The 25,157-nt window shown below is 38.2% G+C and overlaps 1 protein-coding gene across 1 annotated transcript in view; it reads left to right on the forward strand.

Moving 5' to 3' along the window:
* The window catches only part of LOC133649523 (protocadherin Fat 3), a 235,516-nt gene that overhangs the window by 201,942 nt on the left and 8,417 nt on the right, over positions 1-25,157 (forward strand). Inside the window, exons 33-44 of the mRNA XM_062046111.1 lie at positions 5,247-5,460; positions 5,524-5,738; positions 5,800-5,937; positions 9,064-9,207; positions 9,272-9,469; positions 9,607-9,884; positions 11,693-12,255; positions 12,322-12,453; positions 18,006-18,163; positions 18,218-18,680; positions 18,744-18,897; positions 21,930-22,077. Of these exons, the coding sequence (XP_061902095.1) occupies positions 5,247-5,460; positions 5,524-5,738; positions 5,800-5,937; positions 9,064-9,207; positions 9,272-9,469; positions 9,607-9,884; positions 11,693-12,255; positions 12,322-12,453; positions 18,006-18,163; positions 18,218-18,680; positions 18,744-18,897; positions 21,930-22,077 (2,805 nt within the window). The remainder of the gene's footprint in view (positions 1-5,246; positions 5,461-5,523; positions 5,739-5,799; positions 5,938-9,063; positions 9,208-9,271; positions 9,470-9,606; positions 9,885-11,692; positions 12,256-12,321; positions 12,454-18,005; positions 18,164-18,217; positions 18,681-18,743; positions 18,898-21,929; positions 22,078-25,157) is intronic.

Raw genomic sequence — 25,157 nt, forward strand, 5'->3', positions numbered from 1 at the left:
AAAAAAATAAATAAAACTAGCATGCTAACAATTAGCATGTGTCACATACCAACTTATATGACTCTTTGGCGTATGCATGTCAAATTTGCTAAAAAAAATAAATAAAGCTAGCATGCTAACAATTAGCATGTGTCACGTACCAACTTATATGACTCTTTGGCGTATGCATGTCAAATTTGCTAAATAAATAAATAAAACTAGCATGCTAACAATTAGCATGTGTCACGTACCAACTTATATGACTCTGTGGCGTATGCATGTCAAATTTGCTAAACAAATAAATAAAACTAGCATGCTAACAATTAGCATGTGTCACGTACCAACTTATATGACTCTGTGGCGTATGCATGTCAAATTTGCTAAACAAATAAATAAAACTAGCATGCTAACAATTAGCATGTGTCACGTACCAACTTGTATGACTCTTTGGCGTATGCATGTCAAATTTGCTAAAAAAATAAATAAAGCTAGCATGCTAACAATTAGCATGTGTCACGTACCAACTTGTATGAATCGTAGGCATACGCATGGAAAATTTTCTTTAAAAAAAAAAGCCAGCTTGTAACATTATCATGCTACCAATGTAGCACGTGTCATATAGCAAGTTATTTCATTTTCCCCACAAACTTGTTTAAGACTAGACAGGAAGTAAAAAACACCAACAAGTCAGACATGAAAAGGATGAGCATGGTTTCCTGTGAAAGGTACCACCTCCAGCTGTGCTGTGAGGACATGAGTAGATTGTCATTAAGATCAATGCTTATCACAGCCGTCTCCAAGGCGACGGCTGCGGCAAGAGCAGCTCTCTGCTGCCCTCCAGAGGCTGCAGAGGGAAATACATAACAAAGGTTTTCCAGGCCAGGGACTCATGCTTTGAAGCGGAGTGCCTAGGACTTAAAAATAGGGATGTCCGATAATGGCTTGTTTGCCGATATCCGATATTGTCCAACTCTTAATTACCGATACCGATATCAACCGATACTGATATATACAGTCGTGGAATTAACACATTATTAGAGATGTCCGATAATATTGGCCTGCCGATATTATCGGCCGATATATGCGTTAAAATGTAATATCGGAAATTATCGGTATCGTTTTTTTTATTATCGGTATCGTTTTTTAAATTTTTTTATTTAAATCAACATCAAAACAAAACAAAAAAACGATACCGATACTAAGAATAACGATACCGATAATTTCCGATATTACATTTTAAAGCATTTATCGGCCGATAATATCGGTCTACCAATCTCAGGTCTGCTCTAACCACTAGGCCACTGAGCAGGGCAAGGAAAAGTATTTCTAGTAGCCTATATTATAAAAAATAGGGATGTCCGATAATGGCTTGTTTGCCGATATCCGATATTGTCCAACTCTTAATTACCGATACCGATATCAACCGATACTGATATATACAGTCGTGGAATTAACACATTATTAGAGATGTCCGATAATATTGGCCTGCCGATATTATCGGCCGATAAATGCGTTAAAATGTAATATCGGAAATTATCGGTATCGTTTTTTTTATTATCAGTATCGTTTTTAAAAAAAAAATTAAATCAACATAAAAAACACAAGATACACTTACAATTAGTGCACCAACCCAAAAAACCTCCCTCCCCCCATTTCTTTCTGTTATCAATATTCTGCTTCCTACATTATATATCAATATATATCAATACAGTCTGCAAGGGATACAGTCCGTAAGCACACATGATTGTGCGTGCTGCTGCTCCACTAATAGTACTAACCTTTAACACTTCATTTTACTCATTTTCATCAATTACTAGTTTCTATGTAACTGTTTTTATATTGTTGTACTTTCTTTTTTATTCAAGAAAATGCTTTTAATTTAGTTATCTTATTTTATTATTTTTTTCAAAAAGTACCTTATCTTCACCATACCTGGTTGTCCAAATTAGGCATAATAATGTGTTAATTCCACGACTGCATATATCGGTTGATATCGGTATCGGTTGATATCGGTATCGGTAATTAAAGAGTTGGACAATATCGGAATATCGGCAAAAAGCCATTATCGGACATCCCTACACATTATTATGCTTAATTTGGACAACCAGGTATGGTGAAGATAAGGTCCTTTTTAAAAAAAATTATTAAAATAAAATAAGATAACTAAATTAAAAACATTTTCTTGAATAAAAAAAGAAAGTAAAACAATATAAAAACAGTTACATAGAAACTAGTAATGAATGAAAATGAGTCAAATGAAGTGTTAAAGGTTAGTACTATTAGTGGAGCAGCAGCACGCACAATCATGTGTGCTTACGGACTGTATCCCTTGCAGACTGTATTGATATATATTGATATATAATGTAGGAAGCAGAATATTAATAACAGAAAGAAACAACCCTTTTGTGTGAATGAGTGTGAAAAAAACCCCAATAAAAACACGATACCGATACTAAAAATAACGATACCGATAATTTCCGATATTACATTTTAAAGCATTTATCGGCCGATAATATCTGTCTACCAATCTCAGGTCTGCTCTAACCACTAGGCCACTGAGCAGGGCAAGGAAAAGTATTTCTAGTAGGGATGTCCGATAAATGCGTTAAAATGTAATATCGGAAATTATCAGTATCGTTTTTTTTATTATCTGTATCAGTTTTTTATTTAATTTTTTAAATTTTTTTATTAAATCAACATAAAAAACACAAGATACACTTACAATTAGTGCACCAACCCAACAAACCTCCCTCCCCCCATTTATTCCTGTTATCAATATTCTGCTTCCTACATTATATATCAATATATATCAATACAGTCTGCAAGGGATACAGTCCGTAAGCACACATGATTGTGCGTGCTGCTGCTCCACTAATAGTACTAACCTTTAACACTTCATTTTACTCATTTTCTGTAATTACTAGTTTCTATGTAACTGTTTTTATATTGTTTTACTTTCTTTTTTATTCAAGAAAATGTTTTTAATTTAGTTATCTTATTTTATTTATTTTTTTAAAAAGTACCTTATCTTCACCATACCTGGTTGTCCAAATTAGGCATAATAATGTGTTAATTCCACGACTGCATATATCGGTTGATATCGGTATCGGTTGATATCGGTATCGGTAATTAAAGAGTTGGACAATATCGGAATATCGGATATCTGCAAAAAGCCATTATTGGACATCCCTACACATTATTATGCCTAATTTGGACAACCAGGTATGGTGAAGATAAGGTACTTTTTAAAAAAAAATTGTAAAATAAGATAAATAAATTAAAAACATTTTCTTGAATAAAAAAGAAAGTACAACAATATAAAAACAGTTACATAGAAACTAGTAATGAATGAAAATGAGTCAAATGAACTGTTAAAGGTTAGTACTATTAGTGGACGATCATGTGTGCTTACGGACTGTATCCCTTGCAGACTGTATTGATATATATTGATATATAATGTAGGAAGCAGAATATTAATAACAGAAAGAAACAACCCTTTTGTGTGAATGAGTGTGAAAAAAACCCCCCCAAAAAACAACGATACCGATACTAAAAATAACGATACCGATAATTTCCGATATTACATTTTAAAGCATTTATCGGCCGATAATATCGGTCTACCAATCTCAGGTCTGCTCTAACCACTAGGCCACTGAGCAGGGCAAGGAAAAGTATTTCTAGTAGGGATGTCCGATAATATTGGCCTGCCGATATTATTGGCCGATAAATGCGTTAATGTAATATCGGAAATTATCGGTATCGTTTTTTTTATTATCTGTATCGTTTTTTGTTTTTTTGTTTTTTTTTAATTAAATCCACATAAAAAACACAAGATACACTTACAATTAGTGCACCAACCCAAAAAACCTCCCTCCCCCCATTTCTTTCTGTTATCAATATTCTGCTTCCTACATTATATATCAATATATAATATATATATATTTTATTTGATTCATTTTTTTAAAAAGTACCTTATCTTCACCCTACCTGGTTGTCCAAATTAGGCATAATAATGTGTAGGGATGTCCGATAATGGCTTTTTGCAGATATCCGATATTCCGATATTGTCCAACTCTTTAATTACCGATACCGATATCAACCGATATATGCAGTCGTGGAATTAACACATTATTATGCCTAATTTGGACAACCAGGTATGGTGAAGATAAGGTACTTTTTTTAAAAAATTATAAAATAAAATAAGATAAATAAATTAAAAACATTTTCTTGAATAAAAAAGAAAGTACAACAATATAAAAACAGTTACATAGAAACTAGTAATTGATGAAAATGAGTAAAATGAAGTGTTAAAGGTTAGTACTATTAGTGGAGCAGCAGCACGCACAATCATGTGTGCTTACGGACTGTATCCCTTGCAGACTGTATTGATATATATTGATATATAATGTAGGAAGCAGAATATTGATAACAGGAATAAATGGGGGGAGGGAGGTTTTTTGGGTTGGTGCACTAATTGTAAGTGTATCTTGTGTTTTTTATGTTGATTTAATAAAAAAACAACAACAAAAACGATACAGATAATAAAAAAACCGATACCGATAATTTCCGATATTACATTTTAACGCATTTATCGGCCGATAATACTTTTCCTTGCCCTGCTCAGTGGCCTAGTGGTTAGAGCAGACCTGAGATTGGTAGACCGATATTATCGGCCGATAAATGCTTTAAAATGTAATATCGGAAATTATCGGTTTCGTTATTTTTAGTATCGGTATCGGTTTGTTTTTTTTCGGGTTTTTTTTCACACTCATTCACACAAAAGGGTTGTTTCTTTCTGTTATTAATATTCTACTTCCTACATTATATATCAATATATATCAATACAGTCTGCAAGGGATACAGTCCGTAAGCACACATGATTGTGCGTGCTGCTGCTCCACTAATAGTACTAACCTTTAACACTTCAGTTTACTCATTTTCATTCATTACTAGTTTCTATGTAACTGTTTTTATATTGTTTTACTTTCTTTTTCATTCAAGAAAATGCTTTTAATTTAGTTATCTTATTTTATTATTTTTAAAAAGTACCTTATCTTCACCATACCTGGTTGTCCAAATTAGGCATAATAATGTGTTAATTCCACGACTGCATATATCGGTTGATATCGGTATCGGTTGATATCGGTATCGGTAATTAAAGAGTTGGACAATATCGGCATATCGGATATCGGCAAAAAGCCATTATCGGACATCCCTAATTTCTAGTTACTGATGTGTCCGATGATCTTTGCTTGCGTGTCCACCAGGTGGACTTGACCGTCTTGGTCTTGGACGTCAACGACAACGCCCCGGTATTCCAGAGGCGGGACTATGCCGTGACCGTCCCCGAGGACGTGGCGGTGGGCACCGAGGTGCTCCGAGTGCTGGCCACGAGCGCCGACATCGGTCCCAACGCCGACATCGCCTACAGGATCCGCTCGGGCAACGAGTTGGCCAAGTTCTCCATGGACAGGATCCTCGGTGAGTTCGCGACAAGTCTCGACGCCGTCCGGGTTCCCGACGTGACTTGCCCGTCTCTTCCAGGGTCCGTTTTCGTGAGCGACGACTTGGACTTCGAGGTGTGCAAGGACTACTACCTGACGGTGGAGGCCTGGGACGGCGGCAGCCCTCCGCTCAGCGCCGCCACCATGGTGAGCATCCAGCTGATGGACGTCAACGACAACGCCCCGGCTTTCAGTCAGGACGTCTACAACGTGCTGGTGGGCGAGGACGCGCCCGTCGGACATTCCATAACCAAGGTAGCGTTGGATGCACTTTGACCCGCCGCCGTGTGTTAGTGAGCTGAATGCTTCACTTCAGGTGCTGGCAGAGGACCTGGACAGCCAAGTCAATGGACGCATCACCTACTCCATCCTCAAAGGCGACCGCGCTAACCACTTCTGGATCGACCCGGTGACGGGGCTCCTCAAAGTCAATAAGCGTCTGGACCGAGAGCTGGTAAGGACGCCAAAGGTCTCGGCGGGAATCCATAATCATTTTCCAGTTCACGACTCGACTCAAGGTTAACGTGCGCAGAAGGATGACATTATGCAGACGGAACAAAGCCTGAGCACCTTTTTGTCGGACCACATAAAATGATGTGGCGGGCCACCTTAAATAATGTAGCGGACCACATAGAATTATGTGGCAGGCCACATAAATAATGTATAGCCGACCACAAAACTAATGTGGTAGGCCACATAAATAATGTAGAGGACCACATAAAATTATGTGGCAGGCCACGTAAATAATGGTAGGCCACATAAATAATGTATAGCCGACCACATAAAATTATGTGGTAGGCCACATAAATAATGTAGAGGACCACATAAAATGATGTGGCAGGCCACGTAAATAATGGTAGGCCACATAAATAATGTATAGCCGACCACATAAAATGATGTGGTAGGCCACGTAAATAATGGTAGGCCACATAAATAATGTATAGCCGACCACATAAAATGATGTGGTAGGCCACATACATAATGTAGAGGACCACATAAAATTATGTGGCAAGCCACATAAATAATGGTAGGCCACATAAATAATGTATAGCCAACCACGTACAAATGATGTGGTAGGCCACATAAATAATGTAGAGGACCACATTAAGTAATGTGGTGGACATCATAAATAATGTGTCAGACCAAATAAATAATGTATAGCGGACCACCTTAAATACTGTAGCGGACCACATAATATGATGTGGCGGGCCACTTTAAATAATGTAGCGGACCACATACAATTATGTGGCAGGCCACATAAATAATGTATAGCCGACCACAAAACTAATGTGGTAGGCCACATAAATAATGTATAGCCGACCACAAAACTAATGTGGTAGGCCACATAAATAATGTAGAGGACCACATAAAATTATGTGGCAGGCCACGTAAATAATGTATAGCCAACCACATAAAATGTTGTGGTAGGCCACGTAAATAATGTAGAGGACCACATAAAATTATGTGGCAGGCCACATAAATAATGGTAGGCCACATAAATTATGTATAGCCGACCACATAAAATGATGTGGTAGGCCACGTAAATAATGTAGAGGACCACATTAAGTAATGTGGTGGACATCATAAATAATGTGACGGACCAAATAAATAATGTATAGCGGACCACCTTAAATACTGTAGCGGACCACATAAAATGATGTGGCAGGCCACATAAATAATGTATAGCGGACCACATAAAATGATGTGGCGGGCCACCTTAAATAAAGTAGCGGACCACATAGAATTATGTGGCAGGCCACATAAATAATGGTAGGCCACATAAATAATGTATAGCCGACCACAAAACTAATGTGGTAGGCCACCTAAATAATGTAGAGGACCACATAAAATTATGTGGCAGGCCACGTAAATAATGGCAGGCCACGTAAATAATGTATAGCCGACCACATAAGATGATGTGGTAGGCCACGTAAATAATGTAGAGGACCACATAAAATTATGTGGCAGGCCACATAAATAATGGTAGGCCACGTAAAAAATGGTAGGCCACATAAATAATGTATAGCCGACCACATAAAATTATGTGGTAGGCCGCAAAAATAATGTAGAGGACCACATTAAGTAATGTGGTGGACATCATAAATAATGTGACGGACCAAATAAATAATGTATAGCGGACCACCTTAAATACTGTAGCGGACCACATAAAATGATGTGGCAGGCCACATAAATAATGTATAGCGGACCACATAAAATTATGTGGCGGGCCACCTTAAATAAAGTAGCGGACCACATAGAATTATGTGGCAGGCCACATAAATAATGGTAGGCCACATAAATAATGTATAGCCGACCACAAAACTAATGTGGTAGGCCACATAAATAATGTAGAGGACCACATAAAATTATGTGGCAGGCCACGTAAATAATGGTAGGCCACATAAATAATGTATAGCCGACCACATAAAATTATGTGGTAGGCCACATAAATAATGTAGAGGACCACATAAAATTATGTGGCAGGCCACATAAATAATGGTAGGCCACATAAATAATGTATACCCGACCACATAAAATGAGGTGGTAGGCCACATAAATAATGTAGAGGACCACATAAAATTATGTGGCAGGCCACGTAAATAATGGTAGGCCACATAAAAAATGGTAGGCCACATAAATAATGTATAGCCGACCACGTAAAAATGATGTGGTAGGCCACAAAAATAATGTAGAGGACCACATGAAATTATGTGGCAGGCCACATAAATAATGGTAGTTCACATAAAAAATGGTAGGCCACATAAATAATGTATAGCCGACCACATACAATTATGTGGCGGGCCACCTTAAATAATGTAGCGGACCACATACAATTATGTGGCGGGCCACCTTAAATAATGTAGCGGACCACATACAATGATGTGGCGGGCCACCTTAAATAATGTAGCGGACCACATACAATTATGTGGTGGGCCACCTTAAATAATGTAGCGGACCACATACAATTATGTGGCGGGCCACCTTAAATAATGTAGCGGACCACATACAATTATGTGGCGGGCCACCCTAAATAATGTAGCGGACCACATACAATTATGTGGCGGGCCACCTTAAATAATGTAGCGGACCACATACAATTATGTGGCGGTCCACCTTAAATAATGTAGCGGACCACATACAATAATGTGGTGGGCCACATTAAATAATGTAGTGGACCACATACAATAATGTGGTGGGCCACATTAAATAATGTAGTGGACCACATACAATTATGTGGTGGGCCACCTTAAATAATGTAGCGGACCACATACAATTATGTGGTGGGCCACCTTAAATAATGTAGCGGACCACATAAAATAATATGCTGGACCACATAAATAAATTGGCAGATCAAATAAATCATGTACAGCGAACCAGGGCAGGCCACATGAAATGATATGGTGGGCCACTTTATATAATGTTGGGAGCCATTTTCAAGGCGGTTTTCCAGCTGTGGCACACACCTGCACTCAGCTGGCCCCTCCCCCTTGCAGCTGTGGCACACACCTGCACTCAGCTGGCCCCTCCCCCTTGCAGGTGTGGCACACACCTGCACTCAGCTGGCCCCTCCCCCTTGCAGGTGTGGCGCTACACCCTGTCAGTGCAAGCCTTCGACAGCGGCTCCCCCGCCATGTCCTCCAGCGTCGCCGTCAACGTGGACGTCGCCGACGTCAACGACAACGCGCCCGTCTTCACCCCGCCCAACGCCACGGCCGTGGTCCAGGTAAGGGTGTGACCCCCCGAGTCTGTGCCGCAGCCAGGTGACGCCCACCTTCCCACCCCCGCAGCTGAGCCAGACTCCGGGCAGCGTCCTCCTGCAGCTGTCCGTCAGCGACAAAGACTCCCCCAGGAACGGGCCGCCCTTTGAGTTCCGCCTCCTTTCCGGGAACGAGGGAGGGTTCTTCACCTTGGACCAGACCGGGACGCTGAGGTCCGATGGCGTCTTCGGGCCCGAGTCCCCGAGGGAGTTCACCCTCGAAGTCCAGGTTGGATATCTTGTTTGTTTCCTCCCCGTGAGTGGAGTCACTTCCTGTTTCCCGTGAGTGGAGTCACTTCCTGTTTCCCGTGAGTGGAGTCACTTCCTGTTTCCCGTGAGTGGAGTCACTTCCTGTTTCCTCGTCAGGCCCGCGACTCCGGCAGACCTCCTCTGGTGTCGTCTTCCTGGCTCTTTCTGCGGGTCATCGGGAACAGTCAGTACAAGCCCGCCGCCTCGTCCTTGGAGGTCATCGTCGTCACGGCAACCGACACCTTCCAGGGCGGCCTGATCGGTCGCATCCACGCCACGGACCGGGACAGCAACGACGCGCTGTCCTTTACCCAGAAGCCCCAGCCCCAAAGCATGTTCAGCATTAACAGACGAGACGGCAGCGTGACGGCTCTCCCAGGCTTGGAGCCCGGCAGGTTTGGAAAACACCGTTAGACATTCCCTCCAGGACTTCACCTTCATGGCGCCAATTCACCGATAAAATGCTAGCTTAAAATGTTAGCATGCTACCTTTAGACAAGTTAACGTACTTTTAAGATGGTTTCAAGGATCCACAGCCTTGATTTGTAGGTTTAAATGAATTAAATTAGCTAAAATGTTAGCATGCTAAAGTTAGCATGCTAGCATAGGACAAGTTAACATACTTTTAAGATGGTTTCAAGGATCAAAAGCCATGATTTGTCGGTTTAAATGAATGAAATGAGCTAAAATGTTAGCATGCTAAAGTTAGCATGCTACCATAGGACAAGTTAACATACTTTTAAGATGGTTTCAAGGATCAAAAGCCATGATTTGTAGGTTTAAATGAATGAAATTAGTTAAAATGCTAGCTTAAAACGTTAGCATGCTAAAGTTAACATGCTACCATTACACAAGTTAACATACTTTTAAGATGGTTTCAAGTATCAAAAAGCAATGATTTGTAGGTTTAAATGAATGAAATGCGATAAAATGCTATCGTAGGACAAGTTAACATACTTTTAAGATGGTTTCAAGGATCAAAAGCCTTGATTTGTAGGTTTAAACGAATGAAATGCGATAAAATACTAGCTTAAAATGTTAGCATGCTAAAGTTAACATGCTACCATTAGATAAGTTAACATACTTTTAAAATGGTTTCAAGTATCAAAAGCCATGATTTGTAGGTTTAAACGAATGAAATGAGATAAAATGTTAGCATGCTAAAGTTAGAATGCTACCATAGGACAAGTTAACATACTTTTAAGATGGTTTCAAGGATCAAAAGCCTTGATTTGTAGGTTTAAATGAATTAAATTAGCTAAAATGTTTGTTAGCATGCTAAAGTTAGCATGCTAGCATAGGACAAGTTAACGTACTTTTAAGATGGTTTCAAGGATCCACAACCTTGATTTGTAGGTTTAAATGAATTAAATTAGCTAAAATGTTAGCATGCTAAAGTTAGCATGCTAGCATAGGACAAGTTAACGTACTTTTAAGATGGTTTCAAGTATCAAAAGCTTTGATTTGTAGGTTTAAATGAATGAAATGAGCTAAAATGTTAGCATGCTAAAGTTAACGTGCTACCATTAGACAAGTTTACATACATTTAAGATGGTTTCAAGTATCAAAACCCATGATTTGTAGGTTTAAAGAAATGAAATGAGATAAAATGCTACCATAGGACAAGTTAACATAATTTTAAGATGGTTTCAAGGATCAAAAGCCATGATTTGTAGGTTTAAATGAATGAAATTAGCTAAAATGTTAGCATGCTAAAGTTAGCATGCTAGCATAGGACAAGTTAATGTACTTTTAAGATAGTTTCAAGTATCAAAAGCCATGAGTTGTAGGTGCTAGCTTAAAATGTTAGCATGCTAAAATTAACATGCTACCATAGGGCAAGTTAATGTACTTTTAAGATAGTTTCAAGTATCAAAAGCCATGAGTTGTAGGTGCTAGCTTAAAATGTTAGCATGCTAAATATTTCAAAGTGGAATATTTAATGTGAATAATTGGAGCCATAAATATGTAAATAATTCATAACATGAATTTTGATTCATTACTATTTTTATTAGCAATGACAGATTCAAATAGAAAAAAAAGCCTTTTGTTATTAATGTCAACATTGCAACTTTTTCTCACCTCCGTACTAATATTTTGAGAATGTGCCGTTGAAAAACATGTAGCAAATGGCCCACACTTTGAACACCCGCGGTCAGATTGTGAGTTACCTTTCCAAAATGGCTGCTGTTTCTCCTCCCAGGTACCAGATGAACGCCACAGTCAGCGACGGACGCTTTGCGGTGATCGCGGGCGTTTCGGTGCACGTGGAACAGCTGACCGAGGCTTTGTTGCGCAGCGCGCTCGCCTTGAGGTTCGGATCCATGTCCCCCGAGGACCTGCTGGGACGCCACCTGGGCCAGATCAAGCCGGCGCTGCGGACGCTGGCGGGCTGGCGATGGTCGCCGGGGCAACAGGACCCGCTTCACATCCTGGGCGTGCAGCCGGCGGAGGGCGAGGGCGGCGTGGACCTCCTCGTGGCCGTCGAGCGACCCGAGACGTCCGGCGCCGGGCGGGCGGGAGGCTTCTACTCGCCGTCGGAGGTGGCCGCCAAGCTGAAGGAGGCGGCGGCGAGGGGGCAACTGCGGGGGGTCCTGGCCGGGGCGGCGGCGGTGGGCGGCGCCTGCTCGGGGAAGCTGGCGTGCGGAGACAAGACGTGCGAGCAGGTGACGGCGACGGAGGCGGGCTCGACCGTCGCCTACAGCACGGAGAGGGTCAGCGTGGTGTCGCCGCGGTTCAGGCGGGTCGAGACGTGCACCTGTCTTGGTAAATCACACGCCAGCTGGCAGGCGCTCGTGCGGTGGACTTCATGTGCTCGTGTCCCCCCGCCAGGTGGGACATGCTCCGCCCCCGTGGAGCTCTGCCAGGGCCAGTCCTGTCCTGCGGACATGCGCTGTGTTCGCACCGGCCCTACGGCGCCATCTGTCTGCCAGTGTCTACCTGAGCACCTGGACGAGTGTGCAGGTGTGTTCTTTTTGTCTAACTTGGTACGGAACCTCATCATTTGCCACTTTCTGGCCCCCCCCCCCTGCACTTTTTATAGTCCAAAAACAATGGAGCGCCATTAAATGGAGACAAGTCAAACACTAGAGGCGGGCGGACAACTGACGTTTGTCCCTTTAGAGCGCCCACAAGTTACAATTTTTTTTTTTTTTTTTTTTTTTTTTTTTTTAATGAAATCAACATAAAAAACACAATACATACATTATATATCAATATAGATCAATACAGTCTGCAGGGATACAGTCCGTAAGCACACATGATTGTATTTATTTATGTTAAAAAAAAAAAAAAAAAAAAAAAAAAAAAATTTTTTAATTTTTTTTTTAAAATACACCCCCCCCCCCCCGCACCGGTCCGTGGGACAAATTTTCAAGCGTTGACCGGTCCGCAGCTACAAAAAGGTTGGGGACCACTGCTGTAAGTGAATCGGAACCTCTTTACGTGGACATCATTTGCCACTTTCTGCCCCCCCCCCTGCACTTTTTGTAGTCCAAAAACAATGGAGCGCCATTAAATGGAGACAAGTCAAACACTAGAGGCGGGCGGACAACCGACGTTTGTCCCTTTAGAGCGCCCACAAGTTACAAATTTTTTATTATTATTTTTTTTTTAATGAAATCAACATAAAAACACAATATATACATTATATATCAATATAGATCAATACAGTCTGCAGGGATACAGTCCGTAAGCACACATGATTGTATTTATGTTAAAAAAAAATTATTATTATTATTATTATTTTTTTTTTAAATGAAATCAACATAAAAAACACAATATATACATTATATATCAATATAGATCAATACAGTCTGCAGGGATACAGTCCGTAAGCACACATGATTGTATTTATTTATGTTAAAAATTTTTTTTAAAAAAACAACATATTTTTTTTATTTTTTTTAAAAATACACCCCCACCCCCCACCGGTCCGTGGGACAAATTTTCAAGCGTCCGCAGCTACAAAAAGGTTGGGGACCACTGCTGTAGTGAATCGGAACCTCTTTACGTGGACATCATTTGCCACTTTCTGCCCCCCCCCCCTGCGCTTTTTATAGTCCAAAAACAATGGAGCGCCATTAAATGGAGACAAGTCAAACACTAGAGGCGGGCGGACAACCGACGTTTGTCCCTTTAGAGCGCCCACAAGTTACAAATTTTTATTTTTAATTTGTATTTTTTTTAATGAAATCAACATAAAAAACACAATATATACATTATATATCAATATAGATCAACACAGTCTGCAGGGATACAGTCCGTAAGCACACATGATTGTATTTATTTATGTTAAAAAAAAAATAAATAAAAATAAATTTAATTTTTTTTTAATGAAATCAACATAAAAAACACAATACATACATTATATATCAATATAGATCAATACAGTCTGCAGGGATACAGTCCGTAAGCACACATGATTGTATTTATTTATGTTAAAAATTTTTTTTTTTTTTTTTTTTTTTTTAATGAAATCAACATAAAAAACACAATACATACATTATATATCAATATAGATCAATACAGTCTGCAGGGATACAGTCCATAACCACACATGATTGTATTTATTTATGTTAAAAAAATGTTTTTAAAAAACAACATATTTTTTTTATTTTTTTTATTTTTTTTAAAAATACACCCCCACCCCCCACCGGTCCGTGGGACAAATTTTCAAGCGTTGTCCGCAGCTACAAAAAGGTTGGGGACCACTGCTGTAGTGAATCGGAACCTCTTTACGTGGACATCATTTGCCACTTTCTGCCCCCCCCCCTGCGCTTTTTATAGTCCAAAAACAATGGAGCGCCATTAAATGGAGACAAGTCAAACACTAGAGGCGGGCGGACAACCGACGTTTGTCCCTTTAGAGCGCCCACAAGTTACACACCGGTCGTCCCTAATCTAAATGAGTTCAAGTTGGAGTCAAATGGGAATCAAATAGTTCCACACCAATAAAAATGCGTCAAATCAATCAAACCACACCCCCTTCAAGGGTTTTGGAGCGCCCAAAATCTCAGTTTTTGTTGCAACATTAAGGAGAACTGCTGTCCGGTTTTTATATCTTGTTTTATTATCACATTACTGAGTCTCATTTGCAAGTATGACAATAGCGTATAGTTTATGATGTGTTGGTTTGTCAGTTCGCTCTTTTGTTGCGCCCTAAAAAGTGTTAATACTGTAAGTCAGTGGTCCCCAACCACCGGTACCGGTCCGCGGACCGATTGGTACCGGGCCGCACAAGAAATGTAAAAAAAAATATATATTTTTTTTAATGAAATCAACATAAAAAACACAATATATACATTATATATCAATATAGATCAATACAGTCTGCAGGGATACAGTCCGTAAGCACACATGATTGTATTTATTTATGTAAAAAAAAAAAAAAATTTTTTTTTTTTTTTAAATGAAATCAACATAAAAAACACAATATATACATTATATATCAATATAGATCAATACAGTCTGCAGGGATACAGTCCGTAAGCACACATGATTGTATTTATTTATGTAAAAAAAAAAAAAAAATTTTTTTTTTTTTTTTAATGAAATCAACATAAAAAACACAATACATACATTATATATCAATATAGATCAATACAGTCTGCAGGGATACAGTCCGTAAGCACACATGATTGTATTTATTTATGTTAAAAAAATGTTTTTAAAAAACAACATATTTTTTTTATTTTTTTTATTTTTTTTAAAAATACACCCCCACCCCCCACCGGTCCGTGGGACAAATTTTCAAGCGTTGTCTGCAGCTACAAAAAGGTTGGGGACCACTGCTGTAGTGAATCGGAACCTCTTTACGTGGACATCATTTGCCACTTTCTGCCCCCCCCCCTGCGCTTTTTATAGTCCAAAAACAATGGAGCGCCATTAAATGGAGACAAGTCAAACACTAGAGGCGGGCGGACAACCGACGTTTGTCCCTTTAGAGCGCCCACAAGTTACACACCGGTCGTCCCTAATCTAAATGAGTTCAAGTTGGAGTCAAATGGGAATCAAATAGTTCCACACCAATAAAAATGCGTCAAATCGATCAAACCACACCCCCTTCAAAGGTTTTGGAGCGCCCAAAATCTCAGTTTTTGTTGCAACATTAAGGAGAACTGCTGTCCGGTTTTTATATCTTGTCTTATTATCACATTACTGAGTCTCATTTGCAAGTATGACAATAGCGTATAGTTTATGATGTGTTGGTTTGTCAGTTCGCTCTTTTGTTGCGCCCTAAAAAGTGTTAATACTGTAAGTCAGTGGTCCCCAACCACCGGTACCGGTCCGCGGACCGATTGGTACCGGGCCGCACAAGAAATGTAAAAAAAAATAATTTTTTTTTTTTAATGAAATCAACATAAAAAACACAATATATACATTATATATCAATATAGATCAATACAGTCTGCAGGGATACAGTCCGTAAGCACACATGATTGTATTTATTTATGTAAAAAAAAAAAAAATTTTTTTTTTTTTTTAAATGAAATCAACATAAAAAACACAATATATACATTATATATCAATATAGATCAATACAGTCTGCAGGGATACAGTCCGTAAGCACACATGATTGTATTTATTTATGTTAAAACATTTTTTTTTAAAAACAACATATTTTTTTTATTTTTTTTAAAATACACCCCCACCCCCCACCGGTCCGTGGGACAAATTTTCAAGCGTTGTCCGCAGCTACAAAAAGGTTGGGGACCACTGCTGTAAGTGAATCGGAACCTCTTTACGTGGACATCATTTGCCACTTTCTGCCCCCCCCTGCGCTTTTTATAGTCCAAAAACAATGGAGCGCCATTAAATGGAGACAAGTCAAACACTAGAGGCGGGCGGACAACCGACGTTTGTCCCTTTAGAGCGCCCACAAGTTACACACCGGTCGTCCCTAATCTAAATGAGTTCAAGTTGGAGTCAAATGGGAATCAAATAGTTCCACACCAATAAAAATGCGTCAAATCAATCAAACCACACCCCCTTCAAGGGTTTTGGAGCACCCAAAATCTCTGTTTTTGTTGCAACATTAAGGAGAACTGCTGTCCGGTTTTTATATCTTGTCTTATTATCACATTACTGAGTCTCATTTGCAAGTATGACAATAGCGTATAGTTTATAATGTGTTGGTTTGTCAGTTCGCTCTTTTGTTGCGCTCTAAAAAGTGTTAATACTGTAAGTCAGTGGTCCCCAACCACCGGTACCGGTCCGCGGACCGATTGGTACCGGGCCGCACAAGAAATGTAAAAAAAAAATTTTTTTTTTTTTATGAAATCAACATAAAAAACACAATATATACATTATATATCAATATAGATCAATACAGTCTGCAGGGATACAGTCCGTAAGCACACATGATTGTATTTATTTATGTAAAAAAAAAAAAAAAAAAAAATTTTTGTCGGAGCAAAATTTTTTTTTATTTTTTATTTTTTTTAATGAAATCAACATAAAAAACACAATATATACACATTATATATCAATATAGATCAATAAAGTCTGCAGGGATACAGTCCGTAAGCACACATGATTGTATTTATTTATGTAAAAAAAAAATAAAAAAAAAAAATTTTTGTCGGAGCAAAATTTTTATTTATTTATTTATTTTTTAAATGAAATCAACATAAAAAACACAATATATACATTATATATCAATATAGATCAATACAGTCTGCAGGGATACAGTCCGTAAGCACACATGTTTGTATTTATTTATGTAAAAAAAAAAATAAAATAAAAATATATATATATATTTTTTTAAATACACCCCCCACCCCACCGGTCCGTGGGACAAATTTTCAAGCGTTGACCGGTCCGCAGCTACAAAAAGGTTGGGGACCACTGCTGTAAGTGAATCGGTGCCCGGTAGGACCGTCAGGATTCGGGCCGTACCAAAAAAGTACCAGATTCGGGACCCATCCCTCTGACGGCAGTTTTTTTTTTTACCGCAGAATCTACTGATTTTCATTTTTTCATGTTCTAGTCTTTAGTTGCGCCCTAAAAAGTGTTCATACTGTAAGTATTGTACTTGTTGCACAGCGGCTGTTTGATCGGAACGTGCATCTTAGTAGTAGTTTTCATTAACAAATTTGGAGGTGTTAAAATCGCCATGTAAAATCGCTAATGCTAATCAGTAGCATGTCAATAGCAAATCCAATATATATTAGCATCAAGCTAGTGCACTTTTGGGAAAAGTGGAGCCTTACTTTACTTACGTTGGAGCATTTTTGAGTGAAATCTACTGAATTTAATTTTCTAGTCTTTTGTTGTGCCCCAAAAAGTGTTAATACTGTAAGTATTGTATTTATTACTGTTTGATTGTAACGTGCAGCTTAGTTTTCATTAACAAATTCGTTAGTGTTGAGATCGCCATGTAAAATCGCTAATGCTAATCAGTAGCATGTCAATAGCAAATCCAATGTATATTAGCAACAAGCTAGCGCACGTATTGTTATTATTATTATTATTATTATTCCTGGTTGAATCCTTCCGCCATCTTTGTCGGCCAGGCCAAAGCTCGCTGAGTTTCTCGGGCAGCAGCTACATGAAGTACAAAGTGACGGCGGGCGACCAGAGCGGCGAGATGAGGCTGAGCCTGAGGGTCCGCACGCTGCAGACCAGGGGGGTCATCATGTTCGCCAGGGTCAACCCCTGCACCATGTTGAAGGTAGGGAGGACATTTTTGACCCGAGCGCCGCCGGTCCTCACCAGCGTGTTCCAGATCGAAGGAGGGCGCCTGTGGTTCCAGCTGGACTGCGACAACACGCTCGGCATCATGGGAATCTCCGGCAGGCAGATCGACGACGGCCTCTGGCACGCCGTCGCCTTGGAGCTGACGGGGAATTACAGCCTCCTCTCGCTGGACGACAGCTACGTGGAGCGCCGGCGCGCGGCCACGGCGCCGGCGCGACTCTGGCCCGTGGCGCCGGAGTCCTCCTTCTTCTTCGGGGCGCAGGTGAGGCCCCGAGCCGGCGAGGCGGCGCCCGGCGTCCAAGATGGCTTCCAGGGCTGCCTGAGCTCGCTGACGCTCAACGGGAGGGAGCTTCCTCTCCAGAACAAGCGCAGCCGCTACGCGCAGATCGCCGGGCTGAGCGAGGTGAAGGCGGGCTGCGTCCTCCACCCGGACCCCTGCGTCAGCACGCCCTGCCTCAACGGGGCCGTGTGCGGCGCTCTGCCTAACGGAGGTGGGTCCGGCTGAGTGCCGTTCTTTGGGCGCCATGTCTGAACTCCGCGTGTCTCCCTCCCAGCTTTCGCCTGCACCTGCAGCTCCGGCTTCACCGGGGGGCGCTGTGAGCTCCGAGTGACGCCCTGCAGCACCCGTCCTTGTCAGAACGGGGGCGACTGCCAGGCCGTGGGCGGCGGCTTCGTCTGCAGCTGTCCGCCGGGACTCGGCGGTCTCACGTAAGATAAAAAACAGCTTTTTGCTCCTCATTGAGTGCGTAGGCGGGGTTTGTTTACGCCAGGGGTGTCCAAACTTATTCCACTGAGGGCCGCACACGGAAAAATGTAAGCATGCGGCGGCCATTTTGATATTTTTCATTTTCAAACCATAACAAAATATATGGATTTTTTTTTTTTTTAACCTTTCGGGCTCCCGGGGACCATAAAGGGTCTCAGTCATTAAAACGTTAAAAATAAGTCAAATTATTATTATTATTTTTTATTTAACGCTTACAGTAAATCTCTATATCAACTTCAGGTTGATAAAAAGTTTAAAAAAAAATAAAAAAAAAGGGTTTTATGTAGGGATGTCCGATAATGGCTTTTTGCCGATATCCGATATTCCGATATTGTCCAACTCTTTAATTACCGATATCAACCGATACCGATATCAACCGATATATGCAGTCGTGGAATTAACACATTATTATGCCTAATTTGGACAACCAGGTATGGTGAAGATAAGGTCCTTTTTAAAAATAATAATAAAATAAGATAACTAAATTAAAAACATTTTCTTGAATAAAAAAGAAAGTACAACAATATAAAAACAGTTACATAGAAACTAGTAATGAATGAAAATGAGTCAAATGAAGTGTTAAAGGTTAGTACTATTAGTGGAGCAGCAGCACGCACAATCATGTGTGCTTACGGACTGTATCCCTTGCAGACTGTATTGATACATATTGATATATAATGTAGGAAGCAGAATATTGATAACAGAAAGAAATGGGGGGAGGGAGGTTTTTTGGGTTGGTGCACTAATTGTAAGTGTATCTTGTGTTTTTATGTTGATTTAATTAAAAAACAACAACAACAAAAAAAACAAAAAAAAAAACGATACAGGTAATAAAAAAAACGATACCGATAATTTCCGATATTACATTTTAACGCATTTATCGGCCGATAATAGCAGGCCAATATTATCGGACATCCCTACAATATATACATTATGTATCAATATATATCAATACAGTCTGCAGGGATACAGTCCGTAAGCACACATGATTGTATTTCTTTATGAAAAAAAAATAAAAAAAATAAAATAAAATAAAAAAATTAATTAATTGTAAGTGTATCTTGTGTTTTTTATGTTGATTTAATAAAAATAAAATAAAAAAACCGATACCGATAATAAAAAAACCGATACCGATCATTTCCGATATTACATTTTAACGCATATATCGGCCGATAATATCGGCAGGCCGATATTATCGGACATCTCTAATTTTAATTCTTTAATATTTTTGAGAGATCAGTGAAAATATTAATCAAATCCCACTAAATATATTTGGGATCCGAAAGGTGCCCCACTCATAAATTGATACATTTTTATTAGTTTTTTTAAAAAACTTTCAACACTTAAGTTACGAGATCAACTTCAGATATATCTGTCCATTTGACGTATGAACTGTTATTTTGTTTCTTTCTATGTTCTTTTGTCAAACAAATCTTTGATGTTTCTATATGGCAACCACACAATATATGCAATATTTTTTCCCACATAAAACATTTTAAAGTGACATTTTTGAAGTAATTGGAGCGATAATTCATTATAACATAGATTTTTTTTGTCTTTTTTGAGCAATGGCAAAAAAAACCAAAAAAAATAAAGAAAGACAACAGAATAAAAAACAGCATGCTAATGTTAGTGTGCTAGAATGCTAACGTAAGCATGCAAACAGTTAACATGTGTCAACTTATATGACATATATGTTAGTGTGCTAGAATTCTAACATTAGCATGCTAATTACCATGTTTCAACTTGTGTGACGAAGGTGTTTGGCTGTAAAATTGGCTAAAAATGTTAGCATGCTAGAATGATGACAGAATGTGTCAAGTACTATGAAGCCTATGCATGTAAAATTTACTAAAAGAAGAAACGTTAGCATGCTAACAGTTAGCATGTTAACAGTTAGCAAGTAACAAGTACCAAGTTAGGTGTTTGACTGTAATGATAGCAAAAAAAAAGTTAGCATGCTAATGTTAGTGTGCTAGAACGCTAACGTAAGCATGCAAACAGTTAACATGTATCAACTTATATGACTCTGAGGTGTTTGGCTGCAAAATTGGCAAAAAAATGTTAGCACGCTAATGTTAGCGTGCTAGAATGCTAACATTAGCATGCTAACAATTAATGTGTCGAGTACCAAGTTGTGTGACTCTGAAGTGTTTCGCTATAAATTTGGCTTAAAAAAAAGTTGTATTTTGTCCATATTATAACGTTAGCGTGCTAACAGTTAGCATGTGTCACATACCAAGTCATATGACTCCGAGGCGTTCGGCTGAAAAAGTCAGCATGCTAATGGGATCTGAGCCTGAGCCAATCAGAGGCCACGATACTGAACAGCGCCGTCTGGTTGTTTTGATCTCGTCTCGTGACCAATACTCCTGTTTTGTAGGTATTTTTACTTCATACAGCCATTTTTATCCTTGAAAATGCTTAATTTGGGGCACATTTACGTAGAATAGGCTTTGTTGTCGATAACACAAAGCTGAGATTTAGATGTCATGTTTAGTTTTGCATGTTGCATCAGCTCATGTTGTTGTTGTTGCACACATCAGCCACTAGAGGGCAGCACACCCCTTTGTCCTGGAAATGATGTTCCTTCCTTCAATTAGCACTAACTATGAAGTACATGACGATAATACACAGTATTTGTAGATAATATGAATATTTGAGAGCATTAAAAATGGACTTAATATGGAAGTTAATACAATGTTGTTGTTTTTCCCCCATCAGGCGGCTGCAGATTGAATAATAAACAGGCGGAAACGCTCGCTCAGCAAATATTACCCGGCGTGATTGCATTGCGGAATAAAAAGCAATAATGCACGCCATTTCTATAGTGGTCATAATAACGCAGGACAAGACAGGAAATGAACACACTTGTCGTTAAGGCTGAAAACTCTTTTAATGTCAGAGTGGCAATAATAATAATAATAATGATAATAGCGGGGATTGGAAGTCAAATACGTGTCTTCTCCCGCAGGTGTGACCAGGACGTGGACGAGTGTGAGCGGGCCGAGTGTCGCCACGGCGGCGAATGCGTCAACACGCCGGGGTCCTTCTACTGCAACTGCACGCCTGGGTTCGAGGGACGGCTCTGCGGCGACGACGACGCAGGCGGCGACACGCAGGTCATCATAATGTATATTTAATAAGTCTACACCAGGGGTCACCAACGCGGTGCCCGCGGGCACCAGGTAGCCCGTAAGGACCAGATGAGTAGCCCGCCAGCCTGTTCTAAAAAATAGCTCAAATAGCAGCACTTGCCAGTGAGCTGCCTCTATTTTTAAAATTGTATTTATTTACTAGCAAGCTGGTCTCGCTTTGCCCGACATTTTTCATTCTAAGAGAGACAAAACTCAAATAGAATTTGAAAATCCAAGAAAATATTTGAAAGACTTGGTCTTCACTTGTTTAAATAAATTCATTCATTTTTTTTACTTTGCTTTGCCCAACAATTTTCATTCTAAGAGAGACAAAACTCAAAGAGAATTTGAAAATCCAAGAAAATATTTGAAAGACTTGGTCTTCACTTGTTTAAATAAATTCATTCATTTTTTTACTTTGCTTTGCCCAACATTTTTCATTCTACGAGAGACAAAACAACTAGAATTTGAAAATCCAAGAAAATATTTGAAAGACTTGGTCTTCACTTGTTGAAATAAATTCATTCATTTTTTTTACTTTGCTTTGCCCGACATTTTTAATTCTAAGAGAGACAAAACTCAACTAGAATTTGAAAATCCAAGAAAATATTTGAAAGACTTGGTCTTCACTTGTTTAAATAAATTCATTCATTTTTTTTACTTTGCTTTGCCCAACATTTTTAATTCTAAGAGAGACAAAACTCAAATAGAATTTCAAAATCCAAGAAAATATTTGAAAGACTTGGTCTTCACTTGTTTAAATAAATTCATTCATTTTTTTTACTTTGCTTTGCCCAACATTTTTAATTCTAAGAGAGACAAAACTCAAATAGAATTTGAAAATCCAAGAAAATATTTGAAAGACTTGGTCTTCACTTGTTTAAATAAATTCATTCATTTTTTTTTACTTTGCTTTGCCCGACATTTTTAATTCTAAGAGAGACAAAACTCAACTAGAATTTGAAAATCCAAGAAAATATTTGAAAGACTTGGTCTTCACTTGTTTAAATAAATTCATTCATTTTTTTTACTTTGCTTTGCCCGACATTTTTAATTCTAAGAGAGACAAAACTCAAATAGAATTTGAAAATCCAAGAAAATATTTGAAAGACTTGGTCTTCACTTGTTGAAATAAATTAATTCATTTTTTTTTACTTTGCTTTGCCCAACATTTTTCATTCTAAGAGAGACAAAACTCAAATAGAATTTGAAAATCCAAGAAAATATTTGAAAGACTTGGTCTTCACTTGTTTAAATAAATTCATTCATTTTTTTTTACTTTGCTTTGCCCGACATTTTTAATTCTAAGAGAGACAAAACTCAAATAGAATTTGAAAATCCAAGAAAATATTTGAAAGACTTGGTCTTCACTTGTTTAAATACATTCATTCATTTTTTTTACTTTGCTTTGCCCAACATTTTTAATTCTAAGAGAGACAAAACTCAAAGAGAATTTGAAAATCCAAGAAAATATTTGAAAGACTTGGTCTTCACTTGTTTAAATAAATTCATTCATTTTTTTACTTTGCTTTGCCCAACATTTTTCATTCTAAGAGAGACAAAACTCAAATAGAATTTGAAAATCCAAGAAAATATTTGAAAGACTTGGTCTTCACTTGTTTAAATAAATTCATTCATTTTTTTTACTTTGCTTTGCCCAACAATTTTCATTCTAAGAGAGACAAAACTCAAAGAGAATTTGAAAATCCAAGAAAATATTTGAAAGACTTGGTCTTCACTTGTTTAAATAAATTCATTCATTTTTTTACTTTGCTTTGCCCAACATTTTTCATTCTACGAGAGACAAAACTCAACTAGAATTTGAAAATCCAAGAAAATATTTGAAAGACTTGGTCTTCACTTGTTGAAATAAATTCATTCATTTTTTTTACTTTGCTTTGCCCGACATTTTTAATTCTAAGAGAGACAAAACTCAACTAGAATTTGAAAATCCAAGAAAATATTTGAAAGACTTGGTCTTCACTTGTTTAAATAAATTCATTCATTTTTTTTACTTTGCTTTGCCCAACATTTTTAATTCTAAGAGAGACAAAACTCAAATAGAATTTCAAAATCCAAGAAAATATTTGAAAGACTTGGTCTTCACTTGTTTAAATAAATTCATTCATTTTTTTTACTTTGCTTTGCCCAACATTTTTAATTCTAAGAGAGACAAAACTCAAATAGAATTTGAAAATCCAAGAAAATATTTGAAAGACTTGGTCTTCACTTGTTTAAATAAATTCATTCATTTTTTTTTACTTTGCTTTGCCCGACATTTTTAATTCTAAGAGAGACAAAACTCAACTAGAATTTGAAAATCCAAGAAAATATTTGAAAGACTTGGTCTTCACTTGTTTAAATAAATTCATTCATTTTTTTTACTTTGCTTTGCCCGACATTTTTAATTCTAAGAGAGACAAAACTCAAATAGAATTTGAAAATCCAAGAAAATATTTGAAAGACTTGGTCTTCACTTGTTGAAATAAATTAATTCATTTTTTTTTACTTTGCTTTGCCCAACATTTTTCATTCTAAGAGAGACAAAACTCAAATAGAATTTGAAAATCCAAGAAAATATTTGAAAGACTTGGTCTTCACTTGTTTAAATAAATTCATTCATTTTTTTTTACTTTGCTTTGCCCGACATTTTTAATTCTAAGAGAGACAAAACTCAAATAGAATTTGAAAATCCAAGAAAATATTTGAAAGACTTGGTCTTCACTTGTTTAAATACATTCATTCATTTTTTTTACTTTGCTTTGCCCAACATTTTTAATTCTAAGAGAGACAAAACTCAAAGAGAATTTGAAAATCCAAGAAAATATTTGAAAGACTTGGTCTTCACTTGTTTAAATAAATTCATTCATTTTTTTACTTTGCTTTGCCCAACATTTTTCATTCTAAGAGAGACAAAACTCAAATAGAATTTGAAAATCCAAGAAAATATTTGAAAGACTTGGTCTTCACTTGTTTAAATAAATTCATTCATTTTTTTTACTTTGCTTTGCCCTACATTTTTAATTCTAAGAGAGACAAAACTCAAATAGAATTAATTGTTTTAC

Source organism: Entelurus aequoreus, linkage group LG05 (genome assembly GCF_033978785.1).
Source record: "Entelurus aequoreus isolate RoL-2023_Sb linkage group LG05, RoL_Eaeq_v1.1, whole genome shotgun sequence".
Taxonomy (NCBI): domain Eukaryota; kingdom Metazoa; phylum Chordata; class Actinopteri; order Syngnathiformes; family Syngnathidae; genus Entelurus; species Entelurus aequoreus.